At 46.8% G+C, this 23157-nt stretch overlaps 1 protein-coding gene across 1 annotated transcript in view; it reads left to right on the forward strand.

The window, feature by feature from the left end:
- The window catches only part of LOC140406652 (low-density lipoprotein receptor-related protein 1-like), a 1475832-nt gene that overhangs the window by 1151199 nt on the left and 301476 nt on the right, over positions 1-23157 (forward strand). Inside the window, exons 53-54 of the mRNA XM_072494659.1 lie at positions 12442-12629; positions 14061-14266. Of these exons, the coding sequence (XP_072350760.1) occupies positions 12442-12629; positions 14061-14266 (394 nt within the window). The remainder of the gene's footprint in view (positions 1-12441; positions 12630-14060; positions 14267-23157) is intronic.

The following is a 23157-nucleotide window of genomic DNA, read 5'->3' on the forward strand; positions in this document are numbered from 1 at the left end:
TGGATGCAGGGATAGAAGTTTCTATAGCCAAGTTGGGCCAGTCAGTTACAATGAAGAAATAAGAACCTTACAAATGGATATAGATAGGTTAGGAGAGTGGGTCAAAATATGGCAGATGAGTTCAATGTGGATAAGAGTGAGGTCATGCGTTTTTGTTTACAAAATGGAAAGGCAACTTATTATCTAAACGGGGAGAGACTTTGAGGTGCTCATTTCCCATTTTAGTAGCTTTTTTACGTCCAATTTACTTAAAAGTATCGATTGAAAGCTCATGATATAGCACATCTGTACTGGGAATGACAATAATGATGTTGCTTGCGGGCTAACTATTGACCAGAAACCAAGGACAGTTCCCCTGCCCTTTCAAATAGTGTCATGCAATATGCTATCTCTATCTGAGAGAGAAGATGAGGCCTCAGTCTTATCTGATTTTCAACCCCCCTGACGGTGCAGCACTCCCTCAATACTACACTGGTGTATCAGCCTAGATTTTAGTGCTCACGTCTCTGGAATGGGATTTGAACCCACAATCATATAATAATCTTTATTGTTACAAGTAGGCTTACATTAACACTGCCATGAAGTTACTGTTAAAAGCCTCTAGTCCCCACATTCTGGCACCTGTTCGGGTACACAGAGGGAGAATTCAGAATGTCCAAATTATCTAAAAACACGTCTTTCAGGACTTGTGGTACGAAACCGGAGCAAACCCACTCAGACACTGGGAAAATGTGCAGACTCCGCACAGACACTGACCCAACCCGGGAATCTGAACCTGGGACACAGGCGCTGTGAAGCCACAGTGCTAACCATTATGCTACCCTGCTGCCCACCGTGCAGCCCAATCATATGATCCATGGACGAGAGGACTACAAACTGAGTGACAACAGGCACAGTAAGAATATTGTGGTACCATAAAAAAGTGATCGTATCATAGAATTTACAGTGCAGAAGGAGGCCATTCGGCCCATCGAGTCTGCACCAGCTCTTGGAAAGAGCACCCTACCCAAGGTCAACACCTCCACCCTATCCCCATAGCCCCATAACCCAGTAACCCCACTCAACACTAAGGGCAATTTTGGACACTAAGGGTAATTTATCATGGCCAATCCACCTAACCTGCACATCTTTGGACTATGGGAGGAAACCAGAGCACCCGGAGGAAACCCACGCACACACGGGGAGGATGTGCAGACTCCGCACAGGCAGTGACCCAAGCCGGAATCGAACCTGGGACCCTGGAGCTGTGAAGCAATTGTGCTATCCACAATGCTACCGTGCTGCCCTTAATCATGTATGCTCCCATAAATATTTTCCTTCCATATTGTCCACTTTGATTTATAGCTCTTTCTCACTCCCATACTGGGCCCAAATACCAATGATCCGTCTCGCCATAGTTAGAAATTGAAGCCCATCGACGGCAAGTGGATGATTCCATCAGGCTTTTCACTGTCAGACAATGTATATAATATTGGCGCAACCGCACAGACAATGGCACATTTTGCCTGCCCATTTGAAGGTCAATAAAATGCACAAGTTAACCACCTGTGGAAAAATCAGTAATACCAACTGAAGAAATCAATAACTCAGCCCTTTTCAGCAATTCCACCTCATGTGGGGTAAGAAAATTCTCCGGGTCGGTCGTCGGGAAGCACCTGGCAATTCCCGCTCCCTATCACACTTCAAAGCTTTTCCGTTAGATCAACCTTCTGTAAAGTTAATTCTGTGGTTTCCTTTGCAAAGGTCACACTCCTGTCGCCCCAGTGCCTGTGCGTTTCTCCCTTTATGCAATGTGCACTCAAGCTAACTGCTTGCAAAAATAAATCAGAAGAAAAGTGCAAAATAAGGAACAAAGGTACACCACCTTTTCAGTCAGAAACCGGCAGGGAGTAGGGGAGAGGAGAAAATGCAATAACAATGCAAGTACTGGCAAAACAGAAGACACTGGAGGTCATGCACCTTGGGAATCAACATCAATGTAAACAATTAATACCTAAGCAGTTCTTAGATCAAATGAACCGAATATCGTCATGTTAATAATCTTGATCCCCATGACAATGCAGACCTGCAGTCAACTTATGATACTTCCAGAACCTCTGACAAGCTGAATGTGTCTGTGGTGTTGGGTGCTCTGATGCACAGATGAACCAACACAGTTGTATTTGGTATAACTCTATTTTATTTTAACTTCTATATACAGTTTGTTCTGGATACTCTGCACGTTGTGTCTCCCTGAGTGTGTCGTGTAACAGGTTTGTCCCTGTCCTGGTCTCCAGCTAATACTGGCCACCAGGTGTCATGTTTGTCCTTTTATACTGTCCCTGTCCTTGTCTGTGATTGGTTGTGGTGTTGTGTGTTCTGATTTGTCTGTTGGTGTGTCTATCATGATGTGTGTGTTTGAATATCATGACATCCCCCCTTTTTACAAAGATATGTGCCTACTTGGTTATAAATATAATCGTGTCGTGTGTACATCTAAGAGTGTGTGTGTGTGTTATTTACAGCATGTGCATACGACGTAACTATATACATGGGGCGATGTCGGGTGCGTCATGCTAATGAGGTTGTACCGTAACAAAACATGAATGCAAAAAAACTTTGACTAGTGGTCCGGTCAAACGATATCTGGAACAATAAAACAACAACAGGTTATAATACAGCAGTGTTTAACGTTTAAATGTATGAGCAGTGTTATAAGTCCAGTCTAATAGGTGTGCGACGACTTCGGGTTGACCGCCTCAAGGGTGGGTCAAGAACCACCGGCTGATGTGCAAGCCTGGTCAACTTCTGTTTGTTCACTTTTGGCATGACAAATATCCGTCCCATTTTCTGGTTCTGTATCCTCGCGAACATGTTTGTCGACTTCATTGAGGTGGCCTGATTCAGGCACCTGTGACACCTCAAAAATAGGCTGGTCCTCAAGTCGGTTCAGCTGTGGAGATTTGGGTTCACACTGGTTCACATTGGACTGTTGGAGGTGATGCTGTTGCCGAAGTCTCTCCTTTTCCATTTGTTTTACTTTGTGCAGTGCTTGGTTTTCCATTCGTGCAAATATAACATTCAACATCTGTGTTAGTGTTGCCTTGGCTGTGGTTTGGTTTATTAAGTTTTTGCTGGCCAGGTAAATATTGTAGCACGTTCTAACAGCCTGTAACACAGTTCCTTCGTGTATTTCTATATGCTGAGATGTTACTGCAGTTAGTAAGGCCTTAATTATCTGCAACTGAACACCTTCGTCGGGTTGTGGTCCTTGAAAACAACCACATATTGTCTCTATGATTCTATCAATTAATTTCTTGCCAGATGTTGTACTGTCTGGGGCATTACCGGTGAGATGCCCATAGGCAATTAATTTCAGTAAACAGTCAAGTGATGTGCTGACTATGCGGGGACATTTCGACTGGCATGCCAACTCAAAAGGGAGAAAATACTTGTCTGCTTCAATAAAGTTTGCCTTGGATTTGACAGGTGGCAAGGTCCCAGAAACAGCCTTAGCTTCTGCATGGGGAGGATTTTAGCTGCTGTGGCCTGGTCACGGGTGGCGATGGAAGGGGCATGATCCGTGGCAGCTCCACAAAGTCATCCTTGGGAACCACTGGAGGATCTGGCGTGTGCGTACGGTTCAGTTGCGAGCGTGGAAGGCGGCGCAAGGCTCGCCGATTGCGCCTACGCACCAATCCATCCGCCCTGCATACCAGGAACGAGGTGGAGTCTTTTTTCTTTTTATGTTTGTGGTGGACGGCATCTTGTAGCCGATGGGTCGTTGCCATTGAAGAGGCACCATCACTAATGTCATGCAAGGCGATGAATGTGCCAGATATTGAAGTCGGCCGAGACCGTGCACGCTGGTTCCGGCCACCTGCTGTGCTGGAAGGGCGACTCCGCAGAGGAACTTCGAAGCATGTCGCCTTGGAGAGAGAATTGTTGCTCGCATCAACGTCTGGCGATGGCGCGAATTGGTGTATCCGTCTTGGACCGCCGGTGCTGGTCGCCACTGCCGACCCAGTGTGACTGCCACGCGATCCATTCCCTGTCGCCGTGGCATCCGCCGTCACCCTGAGCGTGCCATCACCGAGGCCGCGACACTGCCCATCCGGAGCAAAGTCTGGCATACGCGAATCAGAGTCGGTGCTTGGCTGCTCCCCATCTGGAGTCCGGTCTGCTTTCCGTCGATGCTCCCCGTCTGGAGTCCCAACAGGTTCACTGGAGGCAGCCGAGATTCCCTGAAGCTGCACTTCTGGAGTCGGAACATGCAGGAATGCACCGACCAGTGGAGAGGCTCGAGTCATCAAGGGTGGAAGCGGTGTGGCGCCACCGCAGTCGTCAGTGGTCCCACCATGATCGTCGAGTGCCTCTGTATGTATTAGGCGAGGTCTGTCACCTTGCACCTTTTGCATGGGAAGTGGGATGCTGTCGTCACTCATCTCACATCCCATGGCTAGATCCTCATTAGCAGCTTGCTGTTCACTAGAGTTGGGTAAATTGTCAGAGTTTTCATCTGGTGGTGCAAACCATGTCGGTGGACTGTCATTGTCTTGCCGTTGTCCTTCATTTGGGCTTTTCTTCTTTGGAATTTTAAATCTTCCCCCAGACATTGCAGAACCTTGTTTATTACCCTCAAATTCTCCCATATGTATGGTCTCGAATGTAGGATCCAATGTTTCTTTCGACATTGTACTATTTTCCAAAGAACATTCCGTTTCAATTTTCTTCTCAGGTACCTCATATGTATCTTTGTCTAATGTACATGCCTTCATAGTCTCTGGGTCTGATTTTGCTGGGACTGGCATGGTCACAGTCTCTCTTTTACTGTTCTCAATTGCCCACATTATACTCCCCAGACATAACTGCTTAATCTCTGGGGTTAGTGTGGTACAATGGATAATCGGGTCGACCTTATCTGCATCTTCACCATTAGTGGAAAGCACACTTGGTTCACTTGAAACTGCTGCGGGTTTTAAGTTCTTTATCTGGCTACTTGATGCCGGTGTCCTCAGGATTCTTGCTCCAATGTTCTGCTTGTTTATCAGTGGAGTGTGTATAGATTCAATGCAGTTAATGTTCCCCTCAAGGTTTGACGAGTCATTACTGACTAACTGCTGGTCTCCGAAGTTGGGACTTTGCGGTGTTGTGTTGAAGGGAGACATTTGTCCCTGCTGTAGGTATGATTCAGCTTGTGTTATTTCCATTAACTGAGGATCAATGTCTTGTCCATTTTTTTTTTCGCACTAAAACACTGGCAATTCTCAGTCTGCTCCTTGCAAATTAAACATACAAGTAATTTCTTTAGCAAATCCTCAGCATCCTTCTGTGACCGTGCAGCATTATTAATCTCTGTCCGGCTATAATGATCCTGAAGGTCAGCGCATAAACCTTTTTCCTTCGGGCTTGAAAGAGGAGATTCCTTTGGCTTGTCTTCAGTTGGGCTTGAACAGTCATCAGCGCTGTGCCCTTCATTGTAGCATGAGAAACCGTCATGGTCATGCTGCTGTGCAGTGGAGCATGGTAGGCTGTCATAGCCTTCTTGCTGTTCACGTGAGCATGGCAGACTTGCATCGTCTGCCGCTGGTTGGTCAGGAGAGGTTGCTAGACCCTCATGGTCTTGTTCCTGCAAGGACTGCGCATCGGAGTCAAGCGTCTCTTCTTTCGTGGAGACTGTCCACGAGCTCGCTGTGGAGGCTTGTGACTCTGGAGTGACTTCTTGTTCATGCAAGGACTGCGCTCTGGAGTCTTGCATGTCTTCTTTCATAGAGTCGGGAACGTTGAGCGGGACGTGGACCATGCTCTGTGTGGCAGCAGGCCGCTTTCTGTGGGCTTGCACCGCTCCCTGTCTGTTAATTTCAGGCTGCGGCATCATCCTGCACTGATGAGTTGGGACGTCATATCTGCTGGGTTGAAGATCTTCAAATCCGAAAAATGAATCCGCATCTGCGTCGGATTCAATGTGAGGGCCGCCAATGTGCAACATGAAAGGTTCGTCCGAGTCGTAGTAGTCTAGGACCATGGAGCTGTCATTGGGCTCGCGAGGTCCAGAAACAATATAAAGATCGTTATCGAAGTATTCGAGGTCGGAATCATCGGCTTGTGCGTAGGTAACTGCTTGTTGCAGGTTTCTTCAGAGGTCAAATTCATCTCCTGGGTCAATTTGCGGCAATGTGCTGTCATTCCAGGTGAGGGAAGGTTGTTTTACAGCTTTAACAGATTTTTGTTTTTTTGATTTGGGACGTTTCCCTTTTAAATTGGATTTGGGACGTTTCCCCTTTAAATTGGTGCGGTCTGGGGCCTCTGACATCCTGACGCTCGGTATGTAGCACGTAGGAAGCGACTGCGTATGCGCAGATCGCTGTTCCTTTACCGATGGCCATTTTCTTGACTGCGCATGCGCAGCGTCTCGCGCATGCGCAAACGAAACTTCCGGTTCTGCGCACTGCTCGCACAACTGTGCTAGCGTGATACCTTTAGCAAGATGGCCACCAACCTCGGCCCAGCCCTCTCTCAGGCCCGGGATTTCGGCCTCTGGGAATTCGGCCTCCGGGATCCCGGCCACAAGGTGAGTACTGCCGCTTTTCTTACCTTTACTTGCCGATTGGAGTGCGTTTTCCTCACAGTACTTGGCGAATTTGTCCAGGACTGCCTGGTAATCGTACCTTTGCTGCCTCCTGAAGAACCTGAACCTTGTGAATATTTCTTTTGCCCTTGCACTGGCGATGGTGAGGAGAAATTCAATTTTTTCATTCTCATCCAGGTCTTGGAGTTCAGCTGCCACCAGGAACAATTCAAACACTTGCCAGAATCGCCGCCAGTTTTCGCGGAGATCGCCGTGGCACTGGAGCGGCTGCGGAACCGGGAGCTCGTACATCTTGCCTGGGTACTGCTGGTTGTCTCTGTACACTGAGGTATGCCGGCAGGTATCGATCCACTCCTGTACCATGTGGTGTTGGGTGCTCTGATGCACAGATGAACCAACACAGTTGTATTTGGTACAACTCTATTTTATTTTAACTTCTATATACTGTTCGTTCTGGATACTCTGCACGTTGTGTCTCCCTGAGTGTGCCGTGTAACAGGTGTGTCCTTGTCCTGGTCTCCAGCTAATACTGGCCACCAGGTGTCATGTTTGTCCTTTTATACTGTCCCTGTCCTTGTCTGTGATTGGTTGTGGTGTTGTGTGTTCTGATTTGTCTGTTGGTGTGTCTATCATGATGTGTGTGTTTGCATATCATGACAGTGTCCTTCGGGACAAATAGATCAGAACAGAGGCAAATGTTTTCAGTAAAAGCATACGGGGGCGGGATTCTCCGTCCAGCGACACCGTAATCACAAAACGCGATTGGAAGGAGAATTGCGCACGAGGCGAAAATTGTGGCTGGCGCCGGGCACCTGACCGAACGCCATGCTCCTGTGCCTTGACAGCAGCGTCTATGCATTCTACTCTGCACGTACAGTAAATGCCATTTTCTTATCATTAACGGGCCTGTCCTGATATTGTCTGCGGCTCCGGCGACGCTGCGCCTCCACCAGTATGAATTCCCGATGGCAAGTATCACTTGTGGAGTTAAAAATCAGGAAATAGGCGTCGTGGCTGCTGAGGGACAGAGGAGGTACGACACAGAGATGTAATCGAGGGCTGCCAGAGCTGGCACTGGCAGGGTTGGCGGGGGGTTGAGGGTGTCTGCCAGTGGGTTGCAGAGGTGGGGCAAGGCTTAGTGACAGAGGTGACGGGGCTGGGCAGTGGGGTTGGGATGACACCAACGGGACCAGGGTGTCCATACACGGACTGCCATTGCCACAACCTGTAAGGCAGCCATCTTGCTATGCACGCCACTGACTGTCCACCATGACTCGTGGTTGCACATAATGATACTGAACGTATGGGTACTCCCACCCCACCACCACCACAGTCCTCCCCCCCCCCTCCCCCCCCCCCCCCCCCCCCCGGGCCCAGTAACTTCCCCCCCCATCCACCAGTGCCAACTGCCGGCAGGACATCAAATGGTCCACCCAAGGGCAACGTCCACACCAGGCCCTAAAGGAGGGTGTTCCGGATAGGGCCATAAAGCATACCACAGACATAGGTAAAGCCAGGCACTGGTACCCCTGTTGGCAGGCACGGATGCCGATCAGAAGGATGGGTGCCAGGGTCAGAGGCCTCCGCGGTGCTGTCCACTGAGGGGGTCAGTGGTGCTGTTTGGATGACAAAGTGCCAGGGGAATGTCAGGTCATGGGAGTGGGATGGGGGGGAATGGGCTGCAGTGCAGGCTGGGGCCACCTTGTAGCCTGTTGGACCTGATTGGGCATTGGGCACATCCAAGCTAACCTGTCAGCCTTCCACTCCCTTTGGACAATGGCTATCGGAATCCCACCAGGAATAGTGGCCTTCATCCCAAACGCCGTATCCCTGGGGGATGCACTGAGGCTGTATGAGCAGGACCTGCTTGAGTACAACCCTGCAGCGGCAGAGCCTGCCCCAGAGTAACAGGAGGCAGTCGGTGAGGATTGAGAACTGGCCACTCAACTGGCCAAGGAAGAGGTGGCAAGAAGGTGCTGCACCTGGCCTTGTGTATACCAGCAGCGCCTGTCTTTCGAGGACTTGCCGGACTAGGCATGCCATCGAGGACTCCAGCTGACCAGGGGGACCATACAACATATCTACAGGATCATGGCACACCTGGCATTGCGGGAGTGTGGGGTAAGGCACCCGCTCCCAGTGGCCGTCAAGGTGACGGTCGCTCTGAACGTCTACGCCGAGTGGGGACCTGTCCAGGTTCTCACAGAGCTCGGTGCACAAGTGCAAATCCGTGCCATGACAGAGGTCCAGTATGCCTGTTTGACACAGTACATCAAGTTCAATGTGGACCAAGACCACCAGGATGCCCAGGCATCGCTGCACCATCATCGCCGGGATGTGAGATCCAGGGGGTGATTGACGGGATGCATGGTGCCTTGCGAGCATTGCCTTATGTCGAGCCAGTCTTCACAAACCGAAAGGGGTTGCACTTGATGAATGTGCAGCTGGTGTGTGACCATGAGCTGCACATCATGTACGCCTGCGCCCTACACCTGGACAGTATGTATGATATCTTCATTCTGGCACACTTCATGTTGCTGACACCTTCAAGGTGCACCCTCAGGTGAGAGGTTGGATCTTGGGGGATGGGGCTATCGGCAGCATTCATGGCTGATGATACCTATCTGGATGCCACAGACCGGTATGGAGACCTGCTACAATGATATCCATGCCACGACCAGGGGCATGATCAAGCGGTCCTTCGGCATCCTGTGCATGTGGTTCAAGTGCCTGGACCACTCTCGAGGGGCCCTCCAGTGAAGTGCTAGGAGAGTCTCCCACATTCTGGTGGCCTGCTGCATCCTCCACAACATCACGCAGCAGAGGGACGATGTCCTGGAGAAGGGGAATGAACAGCAAGCTTCATGTAACAAGCAGGATGCGGGGGAGATGAGAATGGGCAGGACAATGGGGCACGGGCAGGCACATGAGGCTGCACAAGATGTGCACCTGGGCCGGCGCGCATGGGACGCCCTAATCGCTTCACACTGACTAGTGGGCTTGGTTGGCGACACGGACACCCCATGGGAAGGGGGGTGGGGGTATACAGGTGTGTGCGACAGGGATTGATGCAGGGGCACAGTGCTGCCTACACACCCTGGCCGCCCTGAGGCGGTTGTGCAGTTTTTTCTGCGCTGCAGGCCGGTCCGGGCAGTGTTGCCCATAGCAATCACCGCCTCTGCCACCTGTGCCCGGGTACGCCGAACGGTGGCAGCTGGCAGTCTCCTTGCTGGGCCAGGTATAGGATGGCCTGCCTCTCCTCCAAGGCGTCCTGGAGGATCTCAAGCATCTGCCAAAAGTGGGGCCCACGTCTTACTGCCATCGTGTTGGATGGGATGGTGTGTGTGAGGAGTGAAGTGTGTATATGGGGCTGCAGCTTGTCAGCCCCCCCCCCCCCCCGAGTGTCAATCGCGAACATGGCGAATCCCACACTGTTTCTCATTGGAATCGATTGTGTTTCACGTGGCGCCAGTGCTAACCCCTCAACGGTCGCTGAATCGGTTCAGGTGCGGCGCCAGTTTTGTTGTCGTGGAAGTCCAGGAATCCTGCCATGACATCAACACTTCGGGCTGGATTCTCCGATCCTGTGGTTATGTTCAAATATGCTCCTCTGGATAACAAGTAACTTCACCTTACCTCATTTAAAGTTAAAAGACTGTCACTGTCCTTTGAATACTAATAATAATCACTTATTGGCACAAGTAGGCTTCAATGAAGTTACTGTGAAAAGCCCCTAGTCACCACATTCCGGCGCCTGTTCGGGGAGGCTGGTCCGGGAATTGAACCTGCGCTGCTGGCATTGTTCTGTATTACAAGCCAGCGATTTAGCCCACTGTGCTAAACCAGCCCATTTATTAACTGCATCTAGTTAAGAGAACAGGATACATTTTAATTAGAGGGTGGAGGTAGAAGGATGGATGCAGCCCTGCTGTCCCCTGAAGCAGAGTGTAGTTAGCCATGGAGGTGGCCAATTGCTGAGAAGATCCACCTCAATTCTCTGGGGCTTTGTCCCGCTATTGTTATATGATTTTAGGCCTTCTCACCCTCACCCTTCTCACGCACACTCATCCCTCATGGTCCTTTATACCCTCCATGCCAACATATGCTCACCCAACAACACCAACTAACTCAGAATCTACCCTGGGCACACCTAGAAGCTATGTGGAGAAGAAATAAGATAAAGCTCTATAACTCTAATACAGATTTCATGATTTAAAAAATTCCCATTCTTGAAATTACATCAAACCTTTTAAATATCAAGTGGTTGATCTCTTATAATATATTTCATTATAAAAACAAACTTCTCTTCATTCCCCACACCAAAGACATCTAATCTTTTAATAGCCTCTTTAAGCTGTCAATCAAATTGTGAACTGAAAATCCCTCCATGCTGAGATAACTGTAGCTTTTGAAATTCAGACAAGCATTCATAAAGAGTCTTTGGACAATATCAACAAACAGCGACTAAAACCGCTGGGACAGGTTTTTTAAAATTTAAAGTACCCAATTGTTTTATCCAATTAAAGGGCAATCCACCTACCCTTCACATCTTTGGGTTGTGGGGATGAGACCCATGCAGACATGGGGAGAATGTCCAAACTCCACACGGACAGTGACCCGGAATCAGGATCAAACCCGGGTCCTTGGCACCGTGAGGCTGCAGTGCTAACCACTGCACCACCGAGCCACCCAGGAACAGTTTTTTTTTAACTGACATCTTCGGCCTTTTTTTCATTTTTAAAGGGCTGGTGTTTTAACTTACTTAATATCATGACACATATATAGACATTAGCTGTCCTTCAAGAGCATTCACATCTACTCCATAAATTATTGATTCCCTGACTGCAGGTTAACGTCCTTGCAACAGCCAAATGGATCATTCTGAATTTAGCAATGAAGCCAAATGGCTGATTTTGGTTTTCCTATTTGTGTGAGTTATGCCTTGCGTCTTGTCACCTCCGGCAAAAATTAGATCTGTCAGAACTGGGGGCAGGACTTCAGCATGCAGAATCCATCATTTTGGAAGTTAAGTCGAGTTGCCACAATTTGCCAAAAATATGGTTCGTAAAGTATTTTCCTGTGTGCAACACATTTTTCCAAATCATTATTTGGTTGAAACGTACGGAAGGAATCAAATGACTTTAGAATTTGAAAATAACCCAAATCATAATTAATTCAATAAAATTATTTGAAAATCAATACTTACAGTTCCATAATAATTCAATTTAGACCACCCTGCCTGAGGCACCCTGCGAACCTGAAATGGTCCACACATTCACAGGCATGAAATTCAATAACTTGAGACCAAAATGAATGGTTGTGGAACCAAATTGTAACTTAGCAAAGCAAATAGTGAACTTGACAAGAATGCAAAGTCAGTATATTGCATCAAAATTGTATCGATTTTAGATCTCATGATTCATTGCGAATGATTTCTCTTGCTGAGTTGTTTGCATTTTCTGCAGATTGTAATCAGTTGATTTGGCAACATGACAAATCCTGAATATCGCTCAACAAACACACAAACTTCAACTGGTGATTCGTTGGTTTTCATCAACTTCTGGGCTTGCTGAATTATGATCACCACTATATTTTGGCACCCATTTACAACCTACCCAAAACAACATTGTGCTTCTTTTACTGTCCTCATTTAATCATTGATCCAGCACAATGAAAAAAGTTCCATTTGATTTGTTTTCTTTTGATCATGTGCAATGTAGTTTGCCCACTTTGCAAAATCAATTTTAAAAAAAAGATTTTGATCTTTGCTATATTACCATTCATTGTGTTGTAGTATTTCCTTTTGTGCTGTTGTTTTAGGCAAAAGGTTTTGCTGCAGTCAGCATTTATTACTTGCTTTCTTTCCTTGCTAGGTGGTGCACCATACAGGGCAAACTATTCCAGATGGACTGGCAGTTGATTGGATTGGCAAGAATCTATACTGGTGTGATAAAACAAAGCTGACTATTGAAGTTTCAAAACTTAATGGGCTTTATCAGACGATTCTTGTGAACACAGGATTGAAGACTCCTAAGCACCTGGCGATAGATCCTCGCATTGGGTATCAACATAGCAGTATAATTGTTTATGCTACTGTTAAAGTTGTCAAAATATGCTTTCACTATGGCTGAATTATACCCAAACAAATGAGCTTTTGTTTATGTATATAATGATATGGAATAATGATAACTCTTTAACTTGCTTAACAAAGGAGCTCCTTAAATTTAGATCTAAGGGTTTAATGGCACGGGATTCCTATCAACATTTAAGGCTCTGTGTTTGAGTTATCTGTGAGATTCATGAACTGTGCATCTGAAATTGTCACTTGTATTGTTTTATCATTTTCCTGCCATTTGCATAATGAGTTGGAAGTTTAACTTTGTTTATGAATTGTTATTCATACCATTGATATAGTTTTCAATGGCAGTAAATCTGCTAAAAGCATATTTTCCACAGTTCTTCTTTCGTTCTTTGATCTGTTGAGGCATACAACACACTTACTTGAATTTTCTTCTGGTATTTCTATCTTGAATATTGTCACGTGTGACAAATCATGTAAAATATAATAATCCTTTGTAGAAGTTCCAGAGGTAAAGGTTAACATCTTGAAACTTGATGCTGACATCAAATGCGACAGATGCTGAAAGCTGAAATGGAAACAGAAAATGCCAGGAAAAAACACAGCAGGTCGGGCAATATCTGTGAAGAGAGGAGGCAGGGTTAAAATTTTAAGTCTTTTAATTCTTCATTGGGGTGAGAATGACATTAAATTTCATACCATTTTGCAGCACAGAAATGCAACATGGGCCCAACTGCTTTGTGGCATTGTTTGAGCTTCACATGAATTCCTCTAACTTCACTTTATCTTTTCCTATCAGTATGTCATTCTGTCCCTTTCTTTCACATGGGATTAACTAACTTCCCTTTCACTGCATCTATACCATTTTCCTCAACTACTCCATGAGGTGAGGAGGCCTTGTGGAACAAGAGGTGGCATCCATGCCTCCCAGCCTGGAGCTCCGCATTCGAGTCCCATCCCAGGATTTGGGAGCCAAGGAAGGTAACACGACCAAACAGGTCAAGTGTCGACCCTCAAATCCTTACAACACACCAATGCTGGTGGTAAGAACAGGGGAGACTCCTAGTCAGCCACGCTTGATGTGGAGTGGGGGGCCCTCAAGCTATAAGCCCCTGGCGACAAACTGGCAAACTGTTCTGGGAATTATTAGCTATGGAAACAGATGAAAGTCTGTCTTAGTGCATCACTAGGTGTGGGAAGAAAAATGGAATTGGAACTACATGAGGTGGCATGTTACAAATTCTAACTTCTCTCTGAGTAAACAAGATTCTCCTGGAATCATAGAATAATATTATAGCAGAGTAGGTGATAGTAGCTGACATGTTGAGTGCTTCCAGTATTTTCTGTTTTCATATTTTGTATATCTGGATTTGATATTGATGTAACATTTCTTTAATAAATATTTTTGGATAGGTACTTGTATTGGACTGACCATGGAGAATATCCGCATATTGGTCGTGTAGGAATGGATGGAACTAATCAAAGCATTGTCATAGACAAAAAAATCTCAAAGCCAAATGGTCTCTGCCTGGATTATGTGAATAACAGGCTATATTGGACTGATGATGAGCAAGGTTATATCGAGTTTGCTGACCTGGATGGATCCAATAGACATAGAGGTAGGTAAGGCTCTTTTATATCTCTCCATTTTGAATTATTTCATTACATGTATATGTTTGATTCCGCATACTACATAAAACCAATGAAACAATTTCATTTTTGAAGCTTGTTTATGATAAATTTGGTAAATTTTCAATTAACTTGATGGCTGATATTTCTATTGAAATGTCCCGGTGAAATTAAAACATTGATAGTTGTATCATTGAATGAAGATATCGCTTAATTTTTGAACCATGTGCAAGATTATAAAATGTCCGTATGTGCAATGAAATTGGCCACATTTTTACTGCGCTCGGCCACGCATGTATCCGACCCAATATAGCATAAAGTCGTGGGGCTGGTGGCTGCGCACGAGAGTCGGAACCAAGTAAGACCATTAAAATTCCTTTTGACCAAGATTTTACATTGCCTGTGCGATTTTGCTCTATTCGCACATGCAAGAAGGGCAGGTATGTTTTTTTTAAGTCTATTTGGCATCCAAGGACAGGATCAAAGGCCCGCAGATCACAAGCACGTTCATTTTATTTGTGATTCGCTGCTGTCATATTTCTGAGTTTAGCCAGATTTCTTTTTGATTGAGCTAGCTTTCTGAGATGGTTCACCAAAACATCTGTGCCAATGTTCGAACAAAATAGATCCGTCTGTACAAACCAGGGGGATCATTGACATTTACAGAAGATATTGGCCTTGAAAATCAATGGACATTTGAGATGTTGCCACTGTAATCATCTGAGGGTAGGGTCCCTCTAAACTTCAGATTTTTCAGGATCTAGGCCTTCACAATGAGCCAGGATTCAGATCCTGCATGTTTGTCATCTCCTCCCTCAATTCACCCCTCAACACAGCCACTAGCCCGAGCTAGGCCAACCCAGCTGGGCACTCCAGAGCTGCTGCAATAGCAGTTAGACCAGATGCACCTTTGATGGCATGGATGCCTACTGCATTGAAGCATTCTGTTCTGTGGTGTTCAGTAGGTTATGGGTTCATAACTCCTCAGAGAGTTGAGCACATGGGCTTACAATCCCAGGGCAGTCCTGAGAGAGTGCGGCATTGCCTGTGTTGCCTGTGTTCAGGTTAAATGTGAATCGGGGACCATGGGTTGGATTCTTCGAAGCCCCGCGCCAAAATCGTGTTTGGCACTTGGGCGGCGAATCCGATTTCATGCCGAAATCGGGCCCGGCGCCGGTCCGGCAATTCCCGAAAATCAGCGTGTTCACGGAGTACTATGCGTGGCTGGGCGACCATTGCCAGAGGCCTGCCCAACGATCCTCTGCTCCCGACAAGCCGAGTTCCCGATGGCATGGTTCTGACCATCTATTGCCGGTCGGGACTCTCGCATGGCGGCTGCCGATACAGTCTGCGGACGCCCTGGTGGGAGGCGGGGCATTCGGACACCGGGGGGCGCCTTATGGGTGGCCGGGGAGTACTTGTGTGCAGTCGGATGCAAGGGCGCGCAGCCGATCGTGGCGGGCCCACATTTTTCAGCTACTTTCGAGATCCGAATCCGCCATGGCGCTCGACGTGGCTGCTGCCGTGCGCATGCGCGGGCTCCAAACCGGAAGTCCGGGGGCCAGTATCTGCAGCTAAAGCTGCGTGTATCACTCTGGGTCCCAGCTGTTAAGTAATGGGTTAAGATACATTGCAATTAGTTGTCTCATTTATGTTAAGTATCCATTAATTGACACTGATATGTAAAGGGGCTTCAGGTAGCCCTTGTGTCAGGTGGTGTGTTAAGGGTTTTGTGTAGAGGCTGTGGAAGTGAAATAAATGGTGTTTGGTGAAAAGGAACAGGACTATTGACTCTTCATACAACGGTAACTAAAATGTATAACAATGGTAGCAGAGGATGGTTGCTGTGCAAATGTGAAGGTTTGAAAGATACAACTTTTCCTGATCAAACCATGGAGTGAGTGAGAAGGAAAAAAAAAAGATACATGGCTGAACCCAGGATAAAGATGGCTGGATATGACTACCCCACCTTATTTTCTGAAAGGGAATCGTCCGACCAATGGAGAAGTGCAGTAGTTATGTGGACTAAGGTAACTGCTTTGGGGAAAAGAAAACAAGGTATGGCATTGGCTCTTTCTCTATCTTATGACAGTAAAATCAGAAACAAAGTCCTTTCTGAGCTGGAATTGGAAGAATTAGACTCAGAAGACGGTCTGGAGACTCTATTACAATATATGGATAAGATTTACAAGAAAGATGACTTATTAAGTGCGTATGAAGCATGGTCGGACTTTGATAAGTTCGGGAAAATAAGAGGAATTCTCCATGGAAGACTATATAATGGAATTTGGCAGACTATATAAAAGGCTGCAGAAACACAACCTGGAATTTCCACAGTCTGTGTTGGCCTTTAAATTACTTGACTGTGCTAGAGTGAGCAACACGGATAGGCTCCTGGTTTTGACAGGAGTTCAGTTTACAGATGAGGATACCTTATTTGATCGGATGACAAAAGCTTTAAAGAAGTTTCTGGGGAAACATTCGATTCTGATGGCTCTGGTGACTCAAATAGGTCAGTCTGCTATAAAGCAGAATATGGAAGATACACTACTAACAGGATGACAAAATTGTACGGCTATGAACAGGGCCCAAGACTATAGAAGGAGATCGAGACAAGGACATTATGAAGACAGAAACCCAGTTAGAACTTACAGTAGCAAGATGAACCCCAAAAATGCACGGGGCATGATAAATCGATGTTTTCGATGTGACTCTCAATACCATTATGTCTTCAACTGTCCAAAACGTTATGATAGAGTGTTTGAAGCAACACATGACACAGAAGAGTCAGAAGAGGAAAAAGATAGTGTTCAGAGAGAAGACATTGTCCTATTAACAAGCAGTTTTACGCCAGTAATGAGGGTGTTGGTTGCAGAATCCTTCAATTGTGTTGTATTGGACAGTGGCTGCACATCTACTGTGTGTGGAACTGACTGGTTAAAATGTTACCTGGACTCCTTGAATGCTGAAAGTCATAACAAGGTTAAGGAATTTGAAAGTTCCACAAGTTTCAGGTTTGGGGATGATAATACACTGAAGTCGCTGAAAAGAGTGGTGATCCCTTGCAATATTGCCGGAGTGAATCATTTCATTAGCACGGATGTTGTATCAAGAGAGATACCTTTGCTTGAACATGAAACTGGATATGGAACAGGATAAGGCAACAGTTTTTGGAAAGACGGTGGACTTACAATTTAGACAGTCGGGACACTATTGTATTCCATTACTGAAAAGTAATATTTCAAGTAGAGTGGTTAAGGATGTGTTAATGGCAGTTGCAAATGGGACTTTCGCTGATAAAAAGCTTGTTGTATTAAAACTGCATAGGCAATTTGCACATCCGTCTCCTCGGAGGCTGAAAAAATTATTAAAGGATGCAGGGGTAAGGGATGAAGACTATACTACACTGATAGAACAGGTTAGTGATTGCTGTGAAGTTTGTAGGAAGTACAGAAGGACACCGGCATGACCGATAGTAACCCTACCTTTGGCCAGGGATTTTAACAACATTGTGGCTGTGGACCTTAAGATCTGGGATAAGGCCATTTTTCCAAAAGGACAACTACCAAAAGTTGGTACAAAGGTGACATACTTGCCTGAAGGGTCTAGTCAATAGAAGGATGCAATTGTTATTAGAGCAGGGAAGGCAACTGGAAAATATAAACATTGGTTGAATGTACAGCATTCAGGGGAGGGAGTTAAGTCACTGGATTGGGAACACGAAGTTCAAAAATGGAGGTCACAGGAACGCAGTGCCAGTTCAGATAGTACATCGGTTAGTGAACAGATCCGCAGGAAAAGGTTGAGAATTTTGAAAGGACATCCCACAGCAGATCGGAAAGATCAAGCAGTAGCAGTATAGAACAAGTTACCAGGTGGGAGAGGGGACGTAGTTTATCAAGGTCTCGGAACATGAGTAAGACTACGAATACTAATAGGAGTAGAAGCCCACATGCACGTGAGATTTTTGTGGCTTCCAATAAATTATATGAAAAGTTATCAAAGATGCTAAACAGCAAGAACTGCATAGTTGGAGTGAATTTGGGGTAAACACGGGTTGCACGGAAAAGGTTCTTCTGGATACAACTTATAAGGCAAAGGCCAGGCTTGTAGCAAGGGGATTTGAAGAAAGCTTAGAAGATCAGGATTTAAGGGTAGATTCACCTACAGCAGGAAAGGTTAATTTTAAAGATCTTCTTTTAGCCACAAAGGCATGGGAATGCAAATCTATAGATAGGAAAGCTGCCTTTTTGCAGGGGCATCAGCTCCAGAGAGCCATTTTTCTCCGTCCTCCTAAAGAAGCAGCTAACACAGAAGTTGAACAAATGTGTATGTGGTTTAAATGTTGCACCTAGAGTCTGGTATTTTTCGGTAAGGTCAGTTTTGTTAAAGTTAGACTGTTACCAGCTGAAAGTAGATCCGGTAATGTTTTACTGGCACTATAAAGGGAACCTTTCTGGCATCTCTATGATGCATGTCAAATAATTTTTGTATGGTGGGACTAGTGATTTTGAAGCTTTTGTAATCTCTGGTTTGAGGAAAGAATTCAGGGTTGGAAGTCAGGCTTCCGGTGCATTTAAATATATTGGACTGGAAATCGGACAGACTAAGTTAGGGGCAACTTTACGTCAGCAATCTTATTTGGAAAGCATCACCCCAATAGCAATTAGTCATGGCCGGGTTTTCACAAAAAGATGCAAGGTTTCAAAGATTGGGCAACTGAATTGGTTAGGTAGACAGACTAGACCGGACGTGAGTTTTGATGTCTTAGAGTTGAGTACAAAAATGAATGATCCCAAAGTGGAAGACATAATAAGAGCAAATAAAGCGTTGGCCAAACTAAAAATGCAGGAGTGTGTTTTGAAGTTCCCGGTTTTAAGTGACTTTAGGCACTTGAAACTCATAGCTTATAGTGATGTGTCCTACGCAAATTTATGTGATGGGGTTTCAGCGCAGGAGGTTTTATAATTTTCCTTTTGGGTAACAATGGTATATGTTGCCTGCTTGTGTGGGAAACAAAGAAAATAAGGAGAGTGGTAAAAAGCAATTTGGCTGCTGAGACGTTAAGCCTTGAAGAGGCGGTGGATATGGCCTTTTAAAGAAGTATGATATTGACAGAAATTTTGGGATGAGGGGATTTGGGTAATATACCTATTGACTGTCACATTGACAATAAATCCCTGTGGGAAAATGTACACTCTACAAAAAGTGTCAATGAAAAGAGGTTACGGATAGACATCGCAAGTTTGAAGCAGATGTTGGACAGAGGGGAAATAACAAAAAATTTAATGCGTCGACAGGAGCTATCAACTGTCAGACTGTTTTACGAAAAGAGGGGCGAGGTGGATATTGTTAATGAAGGGCGCTTGTTTCTGTCACTGTTTTTTTTTTCTCGTCCAAACAAAGAAAAAAGGGGAAAATCATGTGTGTGTTTTTGAGTTTCTTGAAATTTTGTTTTCACCTAATTAGTTTTTCTTCTCCAAGGAAGGGGAGACTGTTAAGTAATGGGTTAAGAGACATTGCATTAGTTGTCTCATTTATGTTAAGTATCCATTAATTGACACTGATATGTAAAGGGGCTTCAGGTGGCCCTTGTGTCAGGTGGTGTGTTGTTAAGAGTTTTGTGCAGAGGCTGTGGAAGTGAAATAAATGGTGTTTGGTGAAAAGGAACAGGACTATTAACTCTTCATACAACGGTAACTAAAACGTATAACACCTGCTAGACCTCTGCAGGGTGAGTGAATTGGCTGATCTTTTTTATAGGATACTCCGGAGTGAAATGCTAGCGTTTTTACGCTGGCATGGGGACATAGTCCAATTTTGGGAGAATCCAGCCCCATGTCTACCCTCCCCAATGGATATAAAAGATCCAACTTTACTGTCTATGGGAACTTTCTGTGCGCAAGCTCACTGGCCAGAATATTTTCCACATTAGAGACCACACTTCAAAAAGCAGTGAGGCACTCTGGGACATTCTGAAGTCATTAAAGTTGTTGGCATATTCATTTTTTTTCCTTTCTTCACCGATGTATGTCCCCTGCCCACATATCGGCTCTCCTTCAACTGTGGTGGCGTTGGACTGAGTCCGCAGCTGCCACGCTGAGTTCCCAATGGGTGAGACCATGAGAGCCATTAGGGCAGCACGGTAGCATTGTGGATAGCACAATTGCTTCACATCTCCAGAGTCCCAGGTTCGATTCCGGCTTGGGTCACTGTCTGTGCGGAGTCTGCACATCCTCCCCGTGTGTGCGTGGGTTTCCCCCGGGTGCTCCGGTTTCCTCCCACAGTCCAAAGATGTGCAGGTTAGGTGGATTGGTCATGCTAAATTGCCCTTAGTGTCCAAAATTGGTGGTGGGTGGGGTTACTGGGTTATGGGGATAGGGTGGAGGTGTTGACCTTGGGTAGGGTGCTCTTTCCAAGAGCCGGTGCAGACTCGATGGGCCGAATGGCCTCCTTCTGCACTGTAAATTCTATGATAATCTATGAGACCCACGCTATCGGGGACTCGGTCGGTTGGGGATGGTGCATCGGGGGGCGGGGGCCTCAAGCAATGGCCTGAGGCCGTGGATTTCGGCGTCAACGACCGGAGAATCCAACCCATGGAGTTAGGTCACAGATCAGCATTGACCTCATTGAATGGCGGGACAGGCCACAGGGGCTGAATGGCCTACCCCTGTTCCTATGTTCCTAAGATAAGTCAGGTTATGTGAGGTGACCCACTTAGAGCTTTGTGATACTGACATCAGAGCAGTACACAGCAATAGCAATGACTTCCTGTTATGACTGGAGTTTACATAGCCAGGTCAGGGAGGAAATTAGTAATGGAAGATGTTTCACCTGAATTTTAGTTTTAATATTATTATGGCGAAGTTCAGGAAGTGGTATATGGATTTAAAGTGAGCTGTGTGTTGAATTTTGAATCAGTTTTTAAATTATTTTATTTTTGAAAGTCATTTGGGATGACACATTTTTTCCTTGATTTCTCGAGTAAACGCTCATTGAACTCATGTTGCCCTTGTAAAATTAGAGATTTACGATGCTGGCAATGACAGAAGCAAACCCATTATCTGTTTAATTTCCTGGACAATATCAGATAGCTCTGCAGATGACCATACTGGGCGCAATTTAACCAAAACGTTTCTAAATGTGGTAGTGAACGGGAACTGCCGCGAGCTTCCCAACGCTTGGCCCAGCGAGGCCGTCATTGCTACAAAACATTATAATGGGTTCACTTAATGAGGCCCCATGGGCTTCACGTCGCAAATGATGGTCCTGCCGGTTGATTCGCGGGATCGCACTCGCCAACACTCGCTAATAAGGGAGAGCAAAACTTCAACCGATCCTGGACAGTCAACTCCACACAACTCGCAGCCATGCCGTTGAGAAGACCAGCCCCACAATTCGGGGATGATAACCTGGGCAGATTACTAGGTGCAGTGGAGACACCCGAGGGTCTTGGAGGGTCAGCCACAGGGCAGCCAGTGCCGACTGGGAGGAAGTGGCAGCGGCCTTCAGCTCGGGGATTGGGATCATAAGGACCAGAAGCCAGTGCCAAGAAGATCAACAACCTCCACTGGACCGCACAGATGAGTTGGCGCTGGACCCTCAACTCCACTCCCATATTCCCCATTCTGCCCCCATCACCACTCCCCCGCACCTCCCCCAACCCTCCACCCACACACACCCCCAACCCGAGCTCTCCACCCCAACCTCTCTCCCCCCCCCCCCCCCCCCCCCCCCGTCCCCCCACCACCACCACCACATACAGCTTTGCAGATTGACACGTACGGCTATCGATGCCCCCTGTGTCCCCGCTGGACAAGATGGGCCACAACTGGCAGGAGAGGGCCCAGACAGACGGCACAGTGTCCTCACCCCTACGAGGAATGGGCCCTAAAGGTCGCGGCGGTGGCCGAGGACAGATCAGTAACCAATGTAGAGGTTGGTGTATGCGCAGAGATGAGGATCAACCGACTCCCACTCAGATGACCTGTCACACCTGAGTTATTAATGCCATGCAGACTGACCCAGCCCTCCCATTGACCACGTGTTAATTCTCCCACAGGATCTACATCCGGGGTGGTGCCCCCTCCTCACCTCCCATGAAAATGCCTCGGAGGAGAACTCCGAGGAGACTACCGTTGAAGCATCACAGCTGTCATCCCCATTTAACATATATGTTGCTGCGGGACATGTCCCAGTTCGCAGTTGGACATTGCCGGAGCACGTTGGAGCCTGTCCCAGTCTCTGAGGAGAATTGTTGAGGGTGTCAACACCGTGCTGCAGGTATTGAGGAGCCGCCAGGAATGGCAGAGCCAGATGATGCACGGGCAGCCGGGGCTCGATCCAGCTGACCCTCTGTCCTAAGGTGAACTCCAAGGCCCCATGGGCACCGACCGGCAGGAGGGGACACTGGATGCCAACCCGAAGCCACCTTATGGAGTGGTGACAGCGGCCAACCACTCCCCGAGACTCACCCCGCTGACAGCGGTGCCTCTCGGAATCAGCACTCAGAACAGGGTGGCACAGCGAGCCATGTGCCGCCGGCAATTGCGCCGGGGCCCTCCAGCTGCAATGTCCCCAGAGGGCACCCAACAGCGGCATCAAAAGCCACGGGACACGATAGACCCTCTGATGTGCATCTGGGGGACACACCTATGCGGTAGAGAATGGAAGGCTACTCTGGTCGAGGATCACTTCCATCGGGGAATTGGGGTAGTTGGGGACATTTATGTTAAATAATAAAAATCGTTGACCTCGACCAACATGACCCCTCTAGCACTTTTTCCGCAAAGCGGGCCGAGCACAATCCCACATCCCAACTTTCCGGTCACGGAGGTGCTAGATGGCTCCCCCTCCCCACCACCACACCCCCACCCGG

The sequence above is a fragment of the Scyliorhinus torazame genome, chromosome 2 (assembly GCF_047496885.1).
Source record: "Scyliorhinus torazame isolate Kashiwa2021f chromosome 2, sScyTor2.1, whole genome shotgun sequence".
NCBI classification, from domain to species: domain Eukaryota; kingdom Metazoa; phylum Chordata; class Chondrichthyes; order Carcharhiniformes; family Scyliorhinidae; genus Scyliorhinus; species Scyliorhinus torazame.